This window comes from Schistocerca cancellata, chromosome 4, assembly GCF_023864275.1.
Source record: "Schistocerca cancellata isolate TAMUIC-IGC-003103 chromosome 4, iqSchCanc2.1, whole genome shotgun sequence".
In the NCBI taxonomy this organism is placed as follows: Eukaryota; Metazoa; Arthropoda; class Insecta; order Orthoptera; family Acrididae; genus Schistocerca; species Schistocerca cancellata.
The window spans coordinates 667,274,725-667,292,262 of record NC_064629.1 but is presented as its reverse complement, the minus strand read 5'-3'; the positions used below and the strand labels follow the sequence as shown (position 1 = coordinate 667,292,262).

At 41.3% G+C, this 17,538-nt stretch overlaps 1 protein-coding gene across 1 annotated transcript in view; it reads right to left on the bottom strand.

Annotated features, from left to right (window-relative positions):
• The window catches only part of LOC126184375 (palmitoleoyl-protein carboxylesterase NOTUM), a 328,408-nt gene that overhangs the window by 217,430 nt on the left and 93,440 nt on the right, over positions 1-17,538 (bottom strand). The window contains exons 2-3 of the mRNA XM_049926760.1: positions 4,484-4,570; positions 2,059-2,193 (exon numbers count right to left, since the gene is read on the bottom strand). Of these exons, the coding sequence (XP_049782717.1) occupies positions 2,059-2,193; positions 4,484-4,570 (222 nt within the window). The remainder of the gene's footprint in view (positions 1-2,058; positions 2,194-4,483; positions 4,571-17,538) is intronic.

Sequence of the window (17,538 nt, the reverse complement as noted above, 5' to 3'; positions counted from 1 at the left end):
TAAATATAAACCAAGAAAATCAATGGAGGTTAAAGGATGCTCTTCAGCCCACCGTAGAATAATATTAGCCTCACGACACGGAAAAACTCTTTTCGAAAATATATCTGGAAGATTTCAACCGTGCAGGGATGCAAGCGGGCACTAGCAACATTGGATAGCTTACCAAAGTACTTCTTTAACCATCACAGATGCTAGAAATGTCCAGGGAATGTACGCCGTGGAATGCTTCTATCACTGCCCGCCTAAATGCCTGAATACATTTCTTTGTACATCTATCGACCCGTCCGGGTATCCGGGTGTGTTAACGCGACCGCTTTCGGGAAGGGTAGATGTGCCAGCCCCTGATCGAATCCGTCCGGGGGATTAATGGCGAGGGGTTGGCGTGCCGGTCACCCTGGATGTGGTTTTTAGCTAGTTTCGCACATCCCATTAGATGAATACCATACTGCTTTCCATGTTCCTCCTCAGACACACTATACACAAACATTTAGAACACTTTCTTACACTTGCACACATAATTTATTCTATACACAGACAGACTGGGTACACTTCTTCTGTCCTTGGGGCTGAATAGGGGACTAGTTACCCTTGCTGTCTGTCTCTGTAAGCCGGCCGGTGTGGCCGAGCGGTTCTAGGCGCTTCAGTCTCGAACCGCGCGACCGCTACGGTCGCAGGTTCGAATCCTGCCTCGGGCATGGAAGTGTGTGATGTCCATAGGTTAGTTAGGTTTAAGTAGTTCTGTTCTATGGGACTGATGACCTCAGAAGTTAAGTCCCATAGTACTCAGAGCCATTTGAGCCATAAAGCATGTAAAATAGGAGCGAGAAGTTCCTCTCTTGTGGCCACTCTGCGCTTGTAGACGTCGCTCTCCAACCATCCCCACAAACAGTAATCCAATGGGGTAATGGTTATCAATAATACCGCACCACACGCTGACTGAGAAACGTCGTTGAAAATTCGTTTCCACAGTACCGTGCACATTTTCATTTGCCCATACACGAGAGTTGCGCGTGTTATGGATTCCGTTGCGGGTAAATGTTGACTCATCAGTGAACAGAATACGTGGAATTAATCGCTCATTGGCAATGATCCATTAACAGAATTCTTAACGGGGGCAGCATCTCCTTCATGCAGATGTTTTAGACTCTGCCGATGAAAGGGATACAGACCGTACTCGTGTACTGTGCGTATCACTCGTGTTTGTGGAATACCAAGTTGGGCAGCAATTCTTCTAGTGCTACTAATAGGGTTGCGTTCCACTACTTGAAGAATGTTCTCAACTTCATTAAGAGGTTGTTGCACGGGACGTTCAGAGACGACATTTGCGCTGGGAAGCGTACCACGCTCACGCAATCCGTGAAACACCCTGCCATCTGGCACTCTGCGATTCGGAAATCGTTGTTGGTATTCTCTCACAGCAGCTCTTGAATTCCCATTGGACAAACCATAGACAAACACCGTGTCAGCATACTCTGCATGTGTGAAGATCCGTGGCATTTTCACTGTACAAAACTGTATTCGTTGTTGACGTAACAACACTGTAGTACCGTGCACTTCGACAAACACTGTCGGACTGAGACATGAGGTAAACAACTGCACCATGCGCAAGTGAACTGCGTACTGACACGGTTAGTAAGCACAACGCTACACGCTTCCCGTTCCTAGTTGTTTTCATTGGTTTACCCGGAAACGGTTAAGAAAAGGGCATATGTTTATTAGGAGGTTTTTGTTCAGAATCACCACTTGTATCACCCCTCAAACCATATACGTCTCCTCCTGACTCTCTATGGGTGTCTATGGGTGATGTGGCATCTTTTCCGATACTGCAAACACACTGAAATCTCTAAAATTAAAAGTATAGCAACAGCCTTAGGCAGAGACTTGATATTGTTAACTGAATTATTGTAATAGGAGTAAGAATTCAGATGATTGATCCAACAACGAGTTTGACCTTTCCGCTGATAGGCTGCAAAATGATAATTCGTTGAATATCAAAATAAGCAACAGCAATCAAACGAACTGTAGTTAATGTGGTGCTTATAATAAGAGAGGAATTACCTTCAGTAACCTCTGCACGGCGTGGATATGAGGGTGGCTGTAGAATGGAACGAAGTTGGACGTGACTGTGACGCTGTTCGTCGCTCCAGAAGCTTCGTCGGCGTTGCAGCCTGCGGCGACGAGCAGGATGGAGAGCTGCAAAAGGAAGTCGCGAAATCTGGAGGTGCATATTAACGCTGTATCGCGAAGGTTTCTTTTAACTTAAATGACCCAAATACCGTACGTCTAAGGACACCAATTTCGTTTCAGATGTCTCGATTACGAGAAGACATTATGAGAACACAGTTCTTTATAAGAGAAAGTACTAAGTAAAAATATTACCAAAATTGGGATGCTCTAAACATTCTTTATCAGGTATCACCAGAATTTATTGTGACAGCGTTCTATTTTTAAGTGCGCCGTTTTATTTAGGAGGACTTCAAATTCGATTATGTAAATCATACTTCGTATATACAACGGAGAGGAGTTTCTGGGCTGTGGAACAAAGTCAGAGCTGGACATTTTATTTAAGCACAACACAACAGAGTGACTTAGTTAAGAAATATTATAACATAAAAGATTATATCCTATTATAAGGAAAAAGAAGGTTACATCATTTTAACATTAGTTTAGAGAATTGTAGTGAAGATAGTCTGCAATGGATTACAATGAGGAAGTCAGTAGAAAGCTATTTCATTAACTCTTAAATTGCCCTATCTTTCTCACAAGAAATGTAATAGACTGTCACAAGTAGTTGAAAACACATGTACCCATGGATCTGACTACTTTGTAGAATTCTGATGGATTTGTGAGAGACTTTTAGTTCTGGTGTCAGAATGGATTTTTGCGGTAACAAATTCCTGTCCAATACTAGATTTAGTTATTAATCAACACAAAGTAATCAGTTGGTTATCAGTGACAAAGTAAGTCACAGGTGGTGCTGAGAACTATATGTAGATATTTTTATATAGACCATTATACATGCTTTTCATTAAACGTCCTCAATTAATATTATTTTATGATTATCACGACGACACAACGCTACAAATTCATCACAGATCTAGCAAGACACAAATGGGAATATATTTAAACTTGCCGGTGGCTCTCCTGTATGAACCCATATCATAACCATCTCACGACAAAATTTGTTTTATTTGGAGCTTTGGTGTGTGCATGTAAATGTGGAGACGAGATGTGCTTTCTACTTGTGTGTCCACTGAATTCGCTAATTTCAGTTATACATGGTTTTATCCTTAATGTTTCCACAACATCACTGTGTTTCTTTTGGTCTAATGTTAGCTTTAGGTCTGTTATGACTTTCGTAAGACCGAAAACTGGTTACTGACTCTAGCAGTACGTTCATAACGTATTGGGAAACGGCAGTTCGTTTACGTGTGAGGATACTAGTACAGCGTATACTATAACTTTGATGACACTTGCCCTGAAGTTTGTTAAAAGATAATGGCCAGCTACATAAAAGGACGGTGAAAATTTGTTGGATTTCTGAAACAATATCAGAGAAATGCTGAGGTTCATGAACTGACAGGGAACAGTAGAAAGATGCAGAACATTTCTCGAAAATCTACTTACAGTCTATGAAAAACCAAGTTCCAATGCGTAATCTACTAATATCCTGCGGTCTCTCATACATTTATAGCGTATGGATTGTGCAAATAAGATTTTGATACAGACACAGGGCCGCAACAGTCATTTTACCTGTGATTCATCCGTCGAAACAATGGGAAGGAAATGTAATGTACGGTAACATGGAAAGTGCCTTCTGCGATATACTTCACAATAGCTGCAATTGAAGAATCTATGCTATCATCAGATGTAGCATGTTTATGCAAGGATACTCATATTAAAACGCACATCTGTGTAGATGTGAAACATTGTAGTGATAAAGTGTGATATAGCATTAAAATGAGACTTCGTTAATGTCGACGTCATTACAATGGATGGCAACCAACAAGACGCCCCCTATCGGTGATATCGATCGTGGAGGTGGTGCTGCCAATAGCATGGAGTCAGCTCCCTTTCTAATATTCCCTTGATCCCAAATTTTAAAGAACATATGCGACTCCACTTTTTTTGAGAAGCAAATCACGTTAAATTTCGTAGCATTAAAAGTAGATGTCTTAAAATTTTAATTATTTTCAGTTCAGTATGGCGAAAATTTTTTCACTACTGTTACTCTATATTTACGTTCTAGGATAAATAAATATATGTAAAAATAACAGAGACTTGACGATAACTGTTTTCATCTCATCTCAGTGAACTGTTTTTGACGTAACAAATTTAGTTTGTCAGCAGATAATTCCTCTTTACTGATTAATCTACGTAATCCACATGATGATGAATCACGATTCTCGCACAGTCAGGAAAACCTTGTGAATTTTTAACTGCTGAACAATTTATTAAACAAAACTTTTACAGGTTGGCTTACCACATTTGTCCAGAAGCAGCCTCTCTTCTCACAAGCCATGTGTAACCCGTCTCGTACAGGCTTACTGTTTTTGCTATATTGATGGCTCTGGAACAAAAGAATGCGATATGGTAGTAGTATCTTAAACGAAAGAAAGAGCTGATCTTGAAAACACCCCAAAAACCCAATTATACGTGAAAATTATAACAAAAACGTATTCTAATTTATGAACTATAAGTGGATATATATATATATATATATATACATGTTTTTTCCAAAGATCGCATAAAGAATTTCAAAACTGCATAGCGTGCATTTCACTGTTGACAGCCGTCTCAATTGGTCAGTGTGTCGGCTGTGATTAAAAATGGAGAAAACCGAGTTTCGTGCTGTGATTGAACATATTCATTTGAACGATTGGACTGCCGCACAAATCAAAACATAACTGGATGAAGTTCAAGCAGACTCTGAACCATCTTTCAAGACTATTTACTTTTGGATTCATGAATTTAAACGTGGTGGTAAAAGCATCGAAGGCGAAGCACACTGCGACTGTCCAATTGAGGTCCCCACAACGGAACCTATTGACAAAATCCGTGATATGGTAATGCAAGACCGACGAATGAAAACTGGTGAAATTACTAAGACTGTAGACATCTCAACTGAGCGAGTGCATAATAATCTTCATGGAGAACTGTTTACGAAGAAGCTTTGTGCGAGGTGGGTGCCACGATTGCTCACAGTCGACCAAAAGCGTATCCGGAACAACGTTTCAACACAATGTCTGGAGATGTTAGATCGCAACCCGCAAGGCTTTTTGCGCCGATTTGTGGCTGTTGATGAAACCTAGATCTATCATTTTACATCATGGTCAAGGGGGAGGAGGATATTGGTGTTTAACGTCCCGTCGACAACGAGGTCATTAGAGGCGGAGCACAAGCTCGGATTAGGGAAGGATGGGAAAGGAAGTCGGCCGTGCCCTTTCAAAGGAACCATCCCGGCATTTGCCTGGTGTGATCTAGGGAAATCACGGAAAACCTAAATCAGGATGGCCGAACGCGGGATTGAACCGTCGTTCTCCCGAATGCGAGTCCAGTGTGCTAACCACTGCGCCACCTCGCTCGGTACATCATGGTCAAAAAGGCAATCAAAACAATGGACAAAGGGTGGTGAAAATGCACCGAAAAAAAACCATTTCGTCAGCTGGTAAGGTGATTAACACTGTTTTTTGGGATTCCCAACCTCATACATTACTTCGAAAAACGCGGAACCACAACTGGGCCCTGTTATGCTTCATTGCTGGATCGTTTGAAACTTGCGTTCGCTGAAAAATGACCAAGGCTCACTACGATAATGCACCATCTCACACATCAGCGATAACAATAGCGAAAGAACATAAATTGGGCTCTGAATTGGTTCTGTTCATAAGACTTAGCCCCAAGCGATTTGTTTCTGATCCCTACCTTTAAACTTGGCTTGCTGGGAAGAAATTTTCATCAAACGAGGAAGTGGTAGTTGCAGTTAACGAGTATTTTGCAGATTTTGACAGAACCTATTTTTCCGATGGGACGGAAAAGCTGAAGGATCGCTGCACCAAATGTATATCCCTCAAAGGAGACTAGTCGAAAAGTAAGGTGAGCTGTTTACGAAAGAAATATTTTTTCTCGCTTTTTTTACCAGACTTCTCAAACCATCTTCCTACAAGTCAATCGTCTAATTAATTAGTTCAAATGGCTCTGAGCACTATGGGACTTAACTTCTGAGGTCATCAGTCCCATAGAACTTAGAACTACTTACACCTAACTAACCTAAGGACATCACACACATCCATGCCCGAGGCAGGATTCGAACCTGCGACCGTAGAGGTCGCATGGTTCCAGACTGTAGCGCCTAGAGCCGGCTACTCCGGCCGGCAATTAATTAGTTCAATACACATTTTCACGTGATAGTGTTTGCGCAATGCTATCTTGCAAGCAGTACACTACATTACTAGATACTGATAGAAGTGGTACATAAGTAAGCTCGTTGAATTATAAGGGTGAGGATTGTGTCTAGAATACCACTCGATCGCATAAACTGATCTAAATCATTCAATGAGAATTTTTTTTTAACTGGATTCATGTTCAGACGGAGCAAGTCTACATAATCTCTTAAATCTTTTTAGGCGACCTTGGAGCAACTTAAGCATTCCATCCGCATCCAACTGAGTTATTGTTTCGTCTCTGACGACCTCGATATCAATGATACGATAGATCTAACTTCCCAGTTTTCAATAACTGAATAAACTGTACTGAACTGTTAATGTAAATGGTAAAGGTGAAAGCGGTTGGCAGACATTTATAGCGTGACAACTAAGTGAATTGATATTACATTTTCTTGGCCACTGCTGTAAGACGACTATGAAAACAAATGCTGTTAAATTATGGAAGGTTTAAGTTAACTTGAGTAAGTCTGAAACACAATAGCTACACTACTGGCCATTGAAATTGCTACACCAAGAAAAATGCACATGATAAACGGGTATTCATCGCACAAATATATTATACTAGAACTGACATGAGATTACATTTTCAAGCAGTTTGGGTGCATAGATCCTGAGAAATCAGTACCCAGAACAACCACCTCTGGCCGTAATAACAGTCTTGATACACCTGGGCATTGAGTCAGAGCTTGGATGGCGTATACAGGTACAGCTAACCATGCAGCTTCAACACGATACCACAGTTCATCAAGAGTGGTGACTGGCATATTGTGACGAGCCAGTTGGTCTATCACCATTGACCAGACGTTTTCAATTGGTGAGAGATCTGCAGAATGTGCTGGCCAGGGCAGCAGTCGAACATTTTCTGTATCCAGAAAGGCCCGTACAGGACCTGCAACATGCGGTCGTATTATACTGCTGAAATGTAGGGTTTCTGCAGGGATCGAATGAAGGGTAGAGCCACGGGTCGTAACGCATCTGAAATCTAACGTCCACTATTCAAAGTGCCGTCAATGTGAACAAGACGTGACCGAGACATGTAACCAATGGCACCCCATACCATCACGCTGGGTGATACGCCTGTATGGCGATGACGAATACACGCTTCCAATGTGCGTTCACCGCGATGTCGCCAAACACGGATGCGACCGTCATGATGCTGTAAACAGAACCTGGATTCATCCGAAAAAATGACGTTTTCCCATTCGTGCACCCAGGTTCGTCGTTGAGTACAGCATCGCAGGCGCTCCTGTCTGTGATGCAGCGTCAAAGGTAACCGCAGCCATGGTCTCCGAGCTGATAGTCCATGCTGCAGCAAACGTCATCGAACTGTTCGTGTAGATGGTTGTTGTCTTGCAAACGTCCCCATCTGTTGACTCAGGGATCGAGACGTGGTTGCACGATCCGTTATAGCCATGCGGATAAGATGCCTGTTATCTCGACTGCTAGTGATGCGAGGCCGTTGGGATCCAGCACGACGTTCCGTATTACCCTCCTGAACCCACCGATTCCATATTCTGCTATCAGTCATTGGATCTCGACCAACGCGAGCAGAAATGTCGCGATACGATAAAGCGCAATCACCATAGGCTACAATCCGACCTTTATCAAAGTCGAAAACGTGATGGTACGCATTTCTCCTCCTTACACGAGGCATCACAACAACGTTTCACCAGGCAACGCCGGCGACCTGCTGTTTGTGTGTGAGAAATCGGTTGGAAACTTTCCTCATGCCAGCACGTTGTAGGTGTCGCCTCTGGTGCCAACCCTGTGTGAATGCTCTGAAAGGCTTATCATTTGCATATGACAGCATCTTCTTCCTGTCGGTTAAATTTGGCGTCTGTAGCACGTCATCTTCGTGGTGTAGCACTTTTAATGATCAGTAATGTATGTCTAGTGGAAAAGCTTCTGCAGAGAGGGAATTGTCACAATGGTAAAATGTCAACCAGGCTGAAGGCAGCTTAGTAATTTCGTCTGTCGCTCAAGAGGAATATCGAGATGTTATCTTCATCTGCAAATACAGTCATATACCGCTGGATTAGAATATTAAGTTGATTAATAATACGAATGGCACAACCTGACACAAAACATCTTTTCCAGAAACAAGGTGTACCACGTATACATATACTTTTTTGTGTTTTATCTGAATATTATAAATCGTTTCTTGTCAGCAGACGACCTTATCACTAGTATCTGTTACTGTTCACTTCCTTATCATCAGGTTATTTTTGTATACTGATTTAACGATTGGTTCTTATTTTGACCTCGCACCTGCAGTAATCTACCATTCCCGCCCTTGACGAGACATTGTAACATCTTGCTCGTAGTATGCGCGAATTGTTTAGCAGGCGCTCTTTTGGCATCTCTGTAAAAATTATGTACATGAAGCCGAATTTCGCCTCATTTTGCCGTGCCTCCTAGACAGAACTTCTCTGTAACATCTGTCTCCTTCGTCTGCGAGGTTCTTAAGCACTGAGACGTCTAGTGGAGTGAGACAGAGTGTTGCTGTTGTTTTAGAGTAAAGGGAAAGCAGGAAGGTGGAAGGAGTATATAGAGGTTCTATACAAGAGTGACGTACTTGAGGGCAATATTATGGAAATGGAAGAGGACGTAGGTGAAGATGAACTGGGAGATATGATACTGCATGAAGAATTTGAAAGAGCAGTGAAAGATCTAAGTCGAAACAAGGCCCCAGAAGTAGGCAACATTCCATTAGAACTACTGACAGCCTTGGGAGAGCCAGCCTTGACAAAACTCTAACGTCTGGTGAGCAAGATGTATGAGACAGGCGAAATACCCTCCGACTTCAAGAAGAATATAATTCCAATCACAAAGAAAGCAGGTGTTGACAGGTGTGAAAATTACCGAGCTATCAGTTTAATAAGTCATGGCTGCAAAATACTAATACGTATTCTTTACAGACGAATGGGAAAACTGGTAGAAGCCGACGTCGGGGAAGATCAGTTTGGATTCCGTATAAATATTGGAACACGGGAGGCAATACTGACCCTACGACTTATCTTAGAAGATAGATTAAGGAAAGGCAAACCGACGTTTCTAGCATTTGTAGACTTAGAGAAAGCTTTTGACAATGTTGAGTGGAATACTCTCTTTCAAATTCTAAAGGTGGCAGGGGTAAAATACAGGGAGCGAAAGGCTATTTACAGTTTGTACAGAAATCAGATGGCAGTTATAAGAGTCGAGGGGCATGAAAGGGAAGCAGTGGTTGGGAAGGGAGTGAGACAGGCTTGTAGCCTCTCTCCGATGATCTGTATATTGAGCAAGCAGTAAAGGAAACAAAAGGAAAAATTTGCAGTAGGAATTAAAATCCATGGAGAAGAAATAAAAACTTTGAGGTTTGCCGATGACGTTGTAATTCTGTCAGAGACAGCAAAGGACCTGGAAGAGCAGTTGAACGGAATGGATAGTGTCTTGAAAGGAGGCTATATGATGAACACCATCAAAGCAAAACGAGAGTAGTGGAATGTATTCTAACTAAATCATGTGATGCTGAGGGTATTAGATTAGGAAATAAGACACTTAAAATAGTAGATGAGTTTTGCTATTTGGGGAGCAAAATAACTGATGATGGTCGAAGTAGGGAGGATATAAAATGTTGACTGGCAATGGCAAGAAAAGCGTTTTGAAGAAGAGAAATTCGTTAACATCGAGTACAGATTTAAGTGTCAGGCAGTCTTTTCTCAAAGTATTTGTATGGAGTGTAGCCATGTAAGGATTTGAAACGTAGACGATAAATAGTTTAGACAAGAAGAGAATAGAAGCTTTAGAAATGTGGTGCTACAGAAGAATGTTGAAAATTAGATGGGTAGATCATGGGGCTAATGAGGAGGTACTGAATAGAATTGGGGAGAAGAGGAATTTGTGGCAGAACTTGACGAGAAGAAGGGATCGGTTGGTGAGACATATTCTGAAGCATCAAGGGATCACCAATTTAGTATTGGTGGGCAGTGTAGACTTTAAAAATCGTAGAGGGAGACCAAGAGATGAATACACTAAGCATATTCAGAAGGATGTAGGGTGCAGTAGCTACTTGGAAATGAAGAAGCTTGCACAGGATAGAGTAGCATGGAGAGCTGCATCAAATCAGTCCCTGGACTGAAGACCACAACAACAACAACAGATGAATCTCTCCCTTCTTTAGATTCCACACAGAAATTCTGAGTGTAGTCTCCTCTACATCTCGAAATGATACGCCGGCCAGCGTAACTATCATTCACTTGACAGGGAAGATCTGCCCACGGTGTCTATACAAGCGGCCAACTACAAGAAATCACCTGACTATTCCTCTTTATTGCCGGGGTTCCTTTTAACGCTGCAAATAAAGGTTGAGGGCCATAGTATTCATCTGCGTCGACCAACGTACGAATACAGATTTAGCTGTTAGCTCCTCAAAAACTGCGCCCAGTGATACGGTAGCCTGGTTGTGCTACGTATGTCAGTGTGACGACGGATTCGTCCGTCTTCTTGACGGGTGTGTTGCCCTATGATACGACAGCCCAGCTACACTATGAAGTGTCAGCCAGCATTACAGACTAGATTGTGTCTGTATCCACAACTGTCATTTGTGTTACGACTGTCCTGTTACATTTTTGAAAAGTTTTTGTGAGTATTTCTGTTCAACAAATAAATAACGTGTTGCACGCTAACGGAAACAGTGGGAAGGCTTACAATCTGACACACTGCTTTACTGATCCGAACATTCAGAAGTTTATTCATAAAGAAAGAGTAGCTAAAGGGTAACATCACCAGGGCAACAACTTCGGTGAGAACCGCAAGAACAGTAGCTACAACATCAAAAACACCATCACCCCTCAGCGCCATCGCATTTTCCTCCACCAACAGTCTTATTGAAATGTCAAAGAAATGGAAAGTCTTCCAGCAATAATTGAAGAGTCATTTTCGGGCCCTTGGGAAACCCTCACCAGATCAACAACGTTTTTGTCAATTTTTATATTTTTACCATAATCGTCTACTGACAAGTTACACTTATTGTGGACGTTGGACGCACAAGACGACTCCAGTGCTTTGCCTTTGCAAGAAATTTGTGACTTGTTGCGCGGAAAGTCATTGCTGTGTTAAAAATCGCACAGTGGAAGAAGCTACCGACGCGGAAGTGAAAAGCCTTGGTAGCTCATTTGAGAGGGTTTAGCTGTCAATTCAATTTTTGTTTGTACTAACCGCCAATGTCGGAAATCCTAAGCATGTACAACGATACGTTCCGGATAGTAGCAGGTCAGCAACTGGAAGCAGTTAATTTCATAACTTATCTGGGAGTAGGCATTAGGAGTGATTTAAAATGAAATTACCATATAAAATTAATCGTCGGTAAAGCAGATGCCAGACTGAGATTCATTGGAAGAATCCTAAGGAAATTCAGTCCGAAAACAAGGGAAGTAGGTTACAGTAAACTTGTTCGCCCACTGCTTGAATACTGCTCACCGGTGTGGGATCAGTACCAGATAGGGCTGATAGAAGAGATACAGAAGATCCAACGGAGAGCAGCGCGCTTCGTTACAGGATCATTTAGTAATCGCGAAAGCGTTACGGAGATGATAGATAAACTCCAGTGGCAGACTCTGCACGAGACACGCTTAGTAGCTCGGTACGGGCTTTTGTTGAAGTTTCGAGAACATACCTTCGCCGAGGAGTCAACCAGTATATTGCTCCCTCCTACGTATATCTCGCGAAGAGACCATGAGGATAAAATCAGAGAGATTAGAGCCCACACAGAGGCATAACGACAATCTTTCTTTCCTCGAACAATACGAGACTGGAATAGAAGGGAGAACCGATAGAGGTACTCAAGGTACCCTCCGCCACACACCGTCAGGAGGCTTGCGGAGTATGGATGTAGATGGATGTAGATGTAGATCGAGAGGTAAGGGCAGCAGCTTTAAAAATTTCCTATCAGTGGATCCCCTCTTTAAAAATTGTCCCACAACTTTTCGCCCCAATTTGATGCAGTTCTTCATCATTAATTATTTATCCAGTCCACCTGTTCAATTTTCAGCATTCTTCTGCAGCTCCACATTTCAAAAGCGTCTATAGTCACCTTGTCCTGTCTATTTGCTTGCACATTTCAGTTCCATGAGAGGCACTACAGATAAATACTTTCAGAAAGGACTCCTTAACTCTTAAACTTATATCTGATGTTAACAAATTTATCTTTTTAGTAACACTTTTCTTGCCATTGCTGGTCTGCATTTTGCATACTTACCACTTCGGATTTTTTTTTGAGTCGTCAGTCTTCTGACTAGTTTGATGCGGTCCGCCACGAATTCCTCTCCTGTGTCAAACTTTTCGTCTCAGAACGGCACCTGCAACCTACATCCTCCATTATTTGCTGGACGTATTCCAGTCTCGGTCTTCGTCTTCGGTTTTTACCCTCTAGAGCTCCCTCTGGTACCACGGAAGTTATTCCCTGATGTCTTAACAAATGTACTATAACATGGCCCTCTTTATTGTCAGTGTTTTCCATATATTCCTTTCCTCGCCGCTTCTGCGGAGTATCTCCCAAATTCCTTATGTTATCAGTCCACCTAATTTTCAACATTCTTCTGCAGCACCACCACATTTCAAATGCTTGGATTCTCTTCCGGTTTTCCCACCGTCCATATTTCACTACCATACAATACTGTGTTCCGAACGTACATTCTCAGAAATTTCTTCCTCAAATTGAGTCCTATGTTTGATACTAGTAGACTTCTTTTTGTCTGGAATGTCCTTTTTGCCAGTGGTAGTCTGCTTTTTATGTCCTTTTTGCTTCGTCCATCAGGGGTTATTTTGCTGTCTAGGGAGCAGAATTCAATAACTTGATCTAAATGGTGCTGATCTTGAGTTTCTCGCTTTATCATTTCTGCTGCATCTCATTACTTTCACCTTTCATAGAATTTCTCTCAAAGCATATTCTGCACCCATCAGACTGTTCATTCCTTTCAACCGATGCTGTGTCCGCCCCCGGTGGCTGAGTGGTCAGCGCGACAGACTATCAAGTCGGAGATTTTCCTCGCTCAGGAACTTGGTGTTGTGTTGTCCTAAATTTCATCATTTCATCCCCATCGACGCGCAAGTCGCCGAAGTGACGTCAAGTCAAAAGACACACGGCGAACGGTCTACCCGACGGGAGGCCCTAGTAACACGACATTTACATTTAACAGATCATGTAATTCTTCTTCACTTTCACTGATCATAGCAATGTCACCAGCGAATCTTATCATTCATATCCTTTCACCTTGATTTTTAATCGAACTCTTCAACCTTTTTTCTATTTTTGTCTTTGCTTCTTCGTCGTATACATTGAATAGGAGGGGCGAAAGATTACAGCCCCATCTTTTAATCCAAGCACTTCGTTCTTAGTCTTCCAGTCTCATTGTTCGCTCTTAGTTTTTGTGCATAATGTATATTACCCGTCTTCCCTATAGCTTACCCTTATTTTTCTTAGAATTTTGAACAGCTGGCAACATTTTACAATGTCTCAAGGTTTTTCCAGGTCGACAAAAACTACAAATGTACCTTGATTTTTCTTCAATATTGGTTCCATTATCAAGTTAAATGTCAGAATTGCCTCGCTGGTGCCTTCACCTTTCCGAAAGGCAAACTAATCGTCATCTAACAGATCCTCAATTTTCTTTTCCATTGTTCTGTATATTATTGTTGTCAGCAACTTGGATGCATGAGTTGTTAGCCTGATTCTCCGATTATTCTTGCCCTTGTCGCTATCTCTTCCCTGTCAACTCCTGTTTCTCCTTCTATCACGTCAACAGACAATTTCTTCCCCTTAAGACGCCTGCGATGTACTCCTTCTACCTATCCGCTCTCTCCTCTGCATTCAACAGTGGAGTACCCACTGCACACTTTATATTGCCGTCCTTGCCTTCACTTTTCGATATGCTGTGTCAGTCCTTCCGACAATCATTTCTTTTTCGATTTTTTCACACTTTTCATGCAGCCATTTCACCTTAGCTTCCCTACACTTCCTATTTATTTCCTTCGTAAATAACTTTATTTACGTATTCCTGAATTTCCATGAGCATTTTTGTACTTCCTTCTTACGTCGAATATCGACTTCTGATGTCAACTATTTTTCTACCCATTAGTAAAACTCATGTGATTCTTTTAGTCTCTCATTTACTAATCTCACTCCCTCTGCATCACCTGATTTGATTTGACGAGATTCCATCATCCATGTTTTAATTGTTTTAATTTTCATTCAACTGAATTTCCAAGTCCTTCTCTGAAAGAAAGTACAACGTCATCGTCGAACCTCAATTTTTTAAAAATTTCTCATGATTGAATTTTAATTCTCCTTTCAAATTTCTCCTTGGTTTCCTTTATTGTTTGTTCATTGTACAGACTGGATAACATGGAGGATAGGCTATAAACATGTCTCACTACCTTCTCAACTACAATTTCTCTTTCTTGTACTTTGACTCCGATAAATTCAGACTGGTTGCTCGAGAAGTCGTAGATAACATTTCGCTCCCTGTAATTGATCTCTGCTACCTTGAGAATTCCAAATGGTGTACTCCAGTCACCAGTGTCAATAGATTTGTCTAAATTTACAAATGTTGCTAACTTAGGTTAGCCCTTTTTATATCTTTCTTCTGAGATATTTCGTATAGTCAGTATTTCCTCGCGAGTTTCAGAACCCAGACTGATCTTTCGCAAGGTCGGCTTCTACAGATGCTTCCATTTTTCTGTAAATAAATCGTGTTAACACTTTGCAACCATGATTTCTTAAACTGTTTCGAGCTGACAATTACTTTGCAAATTTCGTGAGTGTTTCACAGGTGGGCATTGTGCACGCTTGTCTTATTTGTTCGTCAATGATTGTCAGAACTTGAAGTTTCGCATCGTAGATTACTAATTTATAATTGGCGGCAGTTTCTTGATGAAGCGAAGATTAAAAAGAGGTATCTGTCATTCTGTAATTTAGTAGCAGTGGCTCCTAATTCTGCATCTACATCTACATCGAATGAACACTTAATTGCTTGGCAGAGAGTTCACAGAACCACTTTCAATCTATTTCTCGACCGTTTCAGTCTCGAATAGTAGGTGCAGAAAATGAACACCAAAATCCTTTTCTGTGAGCTGTGATTTCCCTTATTTTATTACGATGGCCATCTTAACTCCTGTAAGTGGGTGTCAACAAAATATTTTATGAGTGCCACCCTACCTCCCGTACCATATCCGTGACACACTCTCTCCTATTTTGCCATAATACAAATAGAGCTGGGGTACTTAGAACTTTTTTGATGTACTACGTCAATCACGTCTGGTAAGGATGCCATATTGTACAGCAACACTTCACTAAGGGACGGACAAATGTAGCGTAGACAGTCCCTTCAGTAGAGTAACTGCATCTTCTAAATCTTCTTTCTATAAAACAGCGTCTCTGGTTCGCCTTCCAAGCAACATTTTCTGTTTGATGGTCCCAATTTAAATTGTTCTTAAATGTAATCCATCGGTATTTACACTGCCTGAGAGAAAAAGTGAAGCACCCAGATTAATACACGATACTCAAGATCGAAAAAATGCCTTTTAAGCCACTTCTGTAGTGGATGAATTACATTTCCTTAGGATTCTTCTTCTGAATCTCAGTCTCACATCTGCTTTTCCTACTATTTGTAATATGTAGTCATTCCACTTAAGATTGCTCTGGATGGATACTCATAGATACTGTGGGTTCTGTTTCCCAAAGTTTGCCATCAATAGTCTACTCGTCAAGTAGTGGCTTTATTTCCCAATATGTGTGCAGTATCTTACATTTATTTATGTTCAGGGTGCACGGTCCAAGAACAGACCCCTGTGCCCCCCCCCCCCCCCCCACACACACACACACCACACACTCTCCCCGAACATTACACGACGACTATGAGATTTAAATTCTTCCATATTTCTTGATGGGGGAGGGCAACCTTGTGCTTCCTACTTTCCAGGCATTAAGTGAACAATTGCTGAACTTTTGCTCTAAACCCATAATGTTACAGTTTATGCAGAAGTATTGCATGGTCCACACAATCAAACGCTTTTGTTAAGCCAAAGAAAATATCTACTGTCTCTGTGGACATCCCTTTGCCGGCCGCAGTGACCGAGAGGTTCTAGGCGCTTCAGTCTGGAACCGCGCGACCGGTACGGTCGCAGGTTCGAATCCTGCCTCGGGTATGGATGTGTGTGACGTCCTTAGGTTAGTTAGGTTTAAGTAGTTCTAAGTTCTAGGGCACTGATGACCTCAGATGTTAAGTCCCATAGTGCTGAGAGCCATTTTAGACATCCCTTTCATGCAACGAAACTGCGATTCTGACAGTAAATTATCTGTTCTGAGATGAGTAACTGCTCACCTATAAATAGCTTCCTCAAAAACTTTTGAAAACATTGCCAGCAGAGAAGATGACCGGTAAATCTCTACATTATCTCTTTCACCATTTTTATAAAGCAGTTTCACTAACGAATACTTGAATCCGTACGGAAACTGACCTCACGTAAAAGACACATTACATAGGTGACTGAGTATGGAACTAAGGTATGGCGGACTGGTCTTCATAATCCTACTTGAAATTTCATCATATCCATGGAATTCTTTACTCTTTAATCAGGCAACAACTGATTCACTATCATCTCTGCTTGCTTTTATAGCTACACGAGATTTAATTGCCTCGGAACAGCAGCTTTGAAAAGTTCTGTGTTTTTTCCTGTACCAATAAAATTTTAATTTAAATTGCTGGCTGTTGACAAGAAGTGATTATTAAATTTTTGTACAAATATAACATCACTAATAGTTTAATTTCTCAAAGAAAGGAGGTAAATATGTTCAGCACCCACATTCTGCCCTGATATCTCTTTCACAATTGACAATGTAGTTAAAATTTTGCTCTGCGAGCTTTCTGATCTCTTGGTTCAATAATTTGTTAGTTAAAACATTGATACAAATAGATCAATAATTTACGAAATTCAAATCTAGATGTGTAATCTACGATTAAAATGCTATTTTCTAATAGACATATGAATCACATTTAGTGTAGTTTTAATTTTGACATTTTTGTAATGATTTTCGTTTTTGTATGTGTTTAGCTAT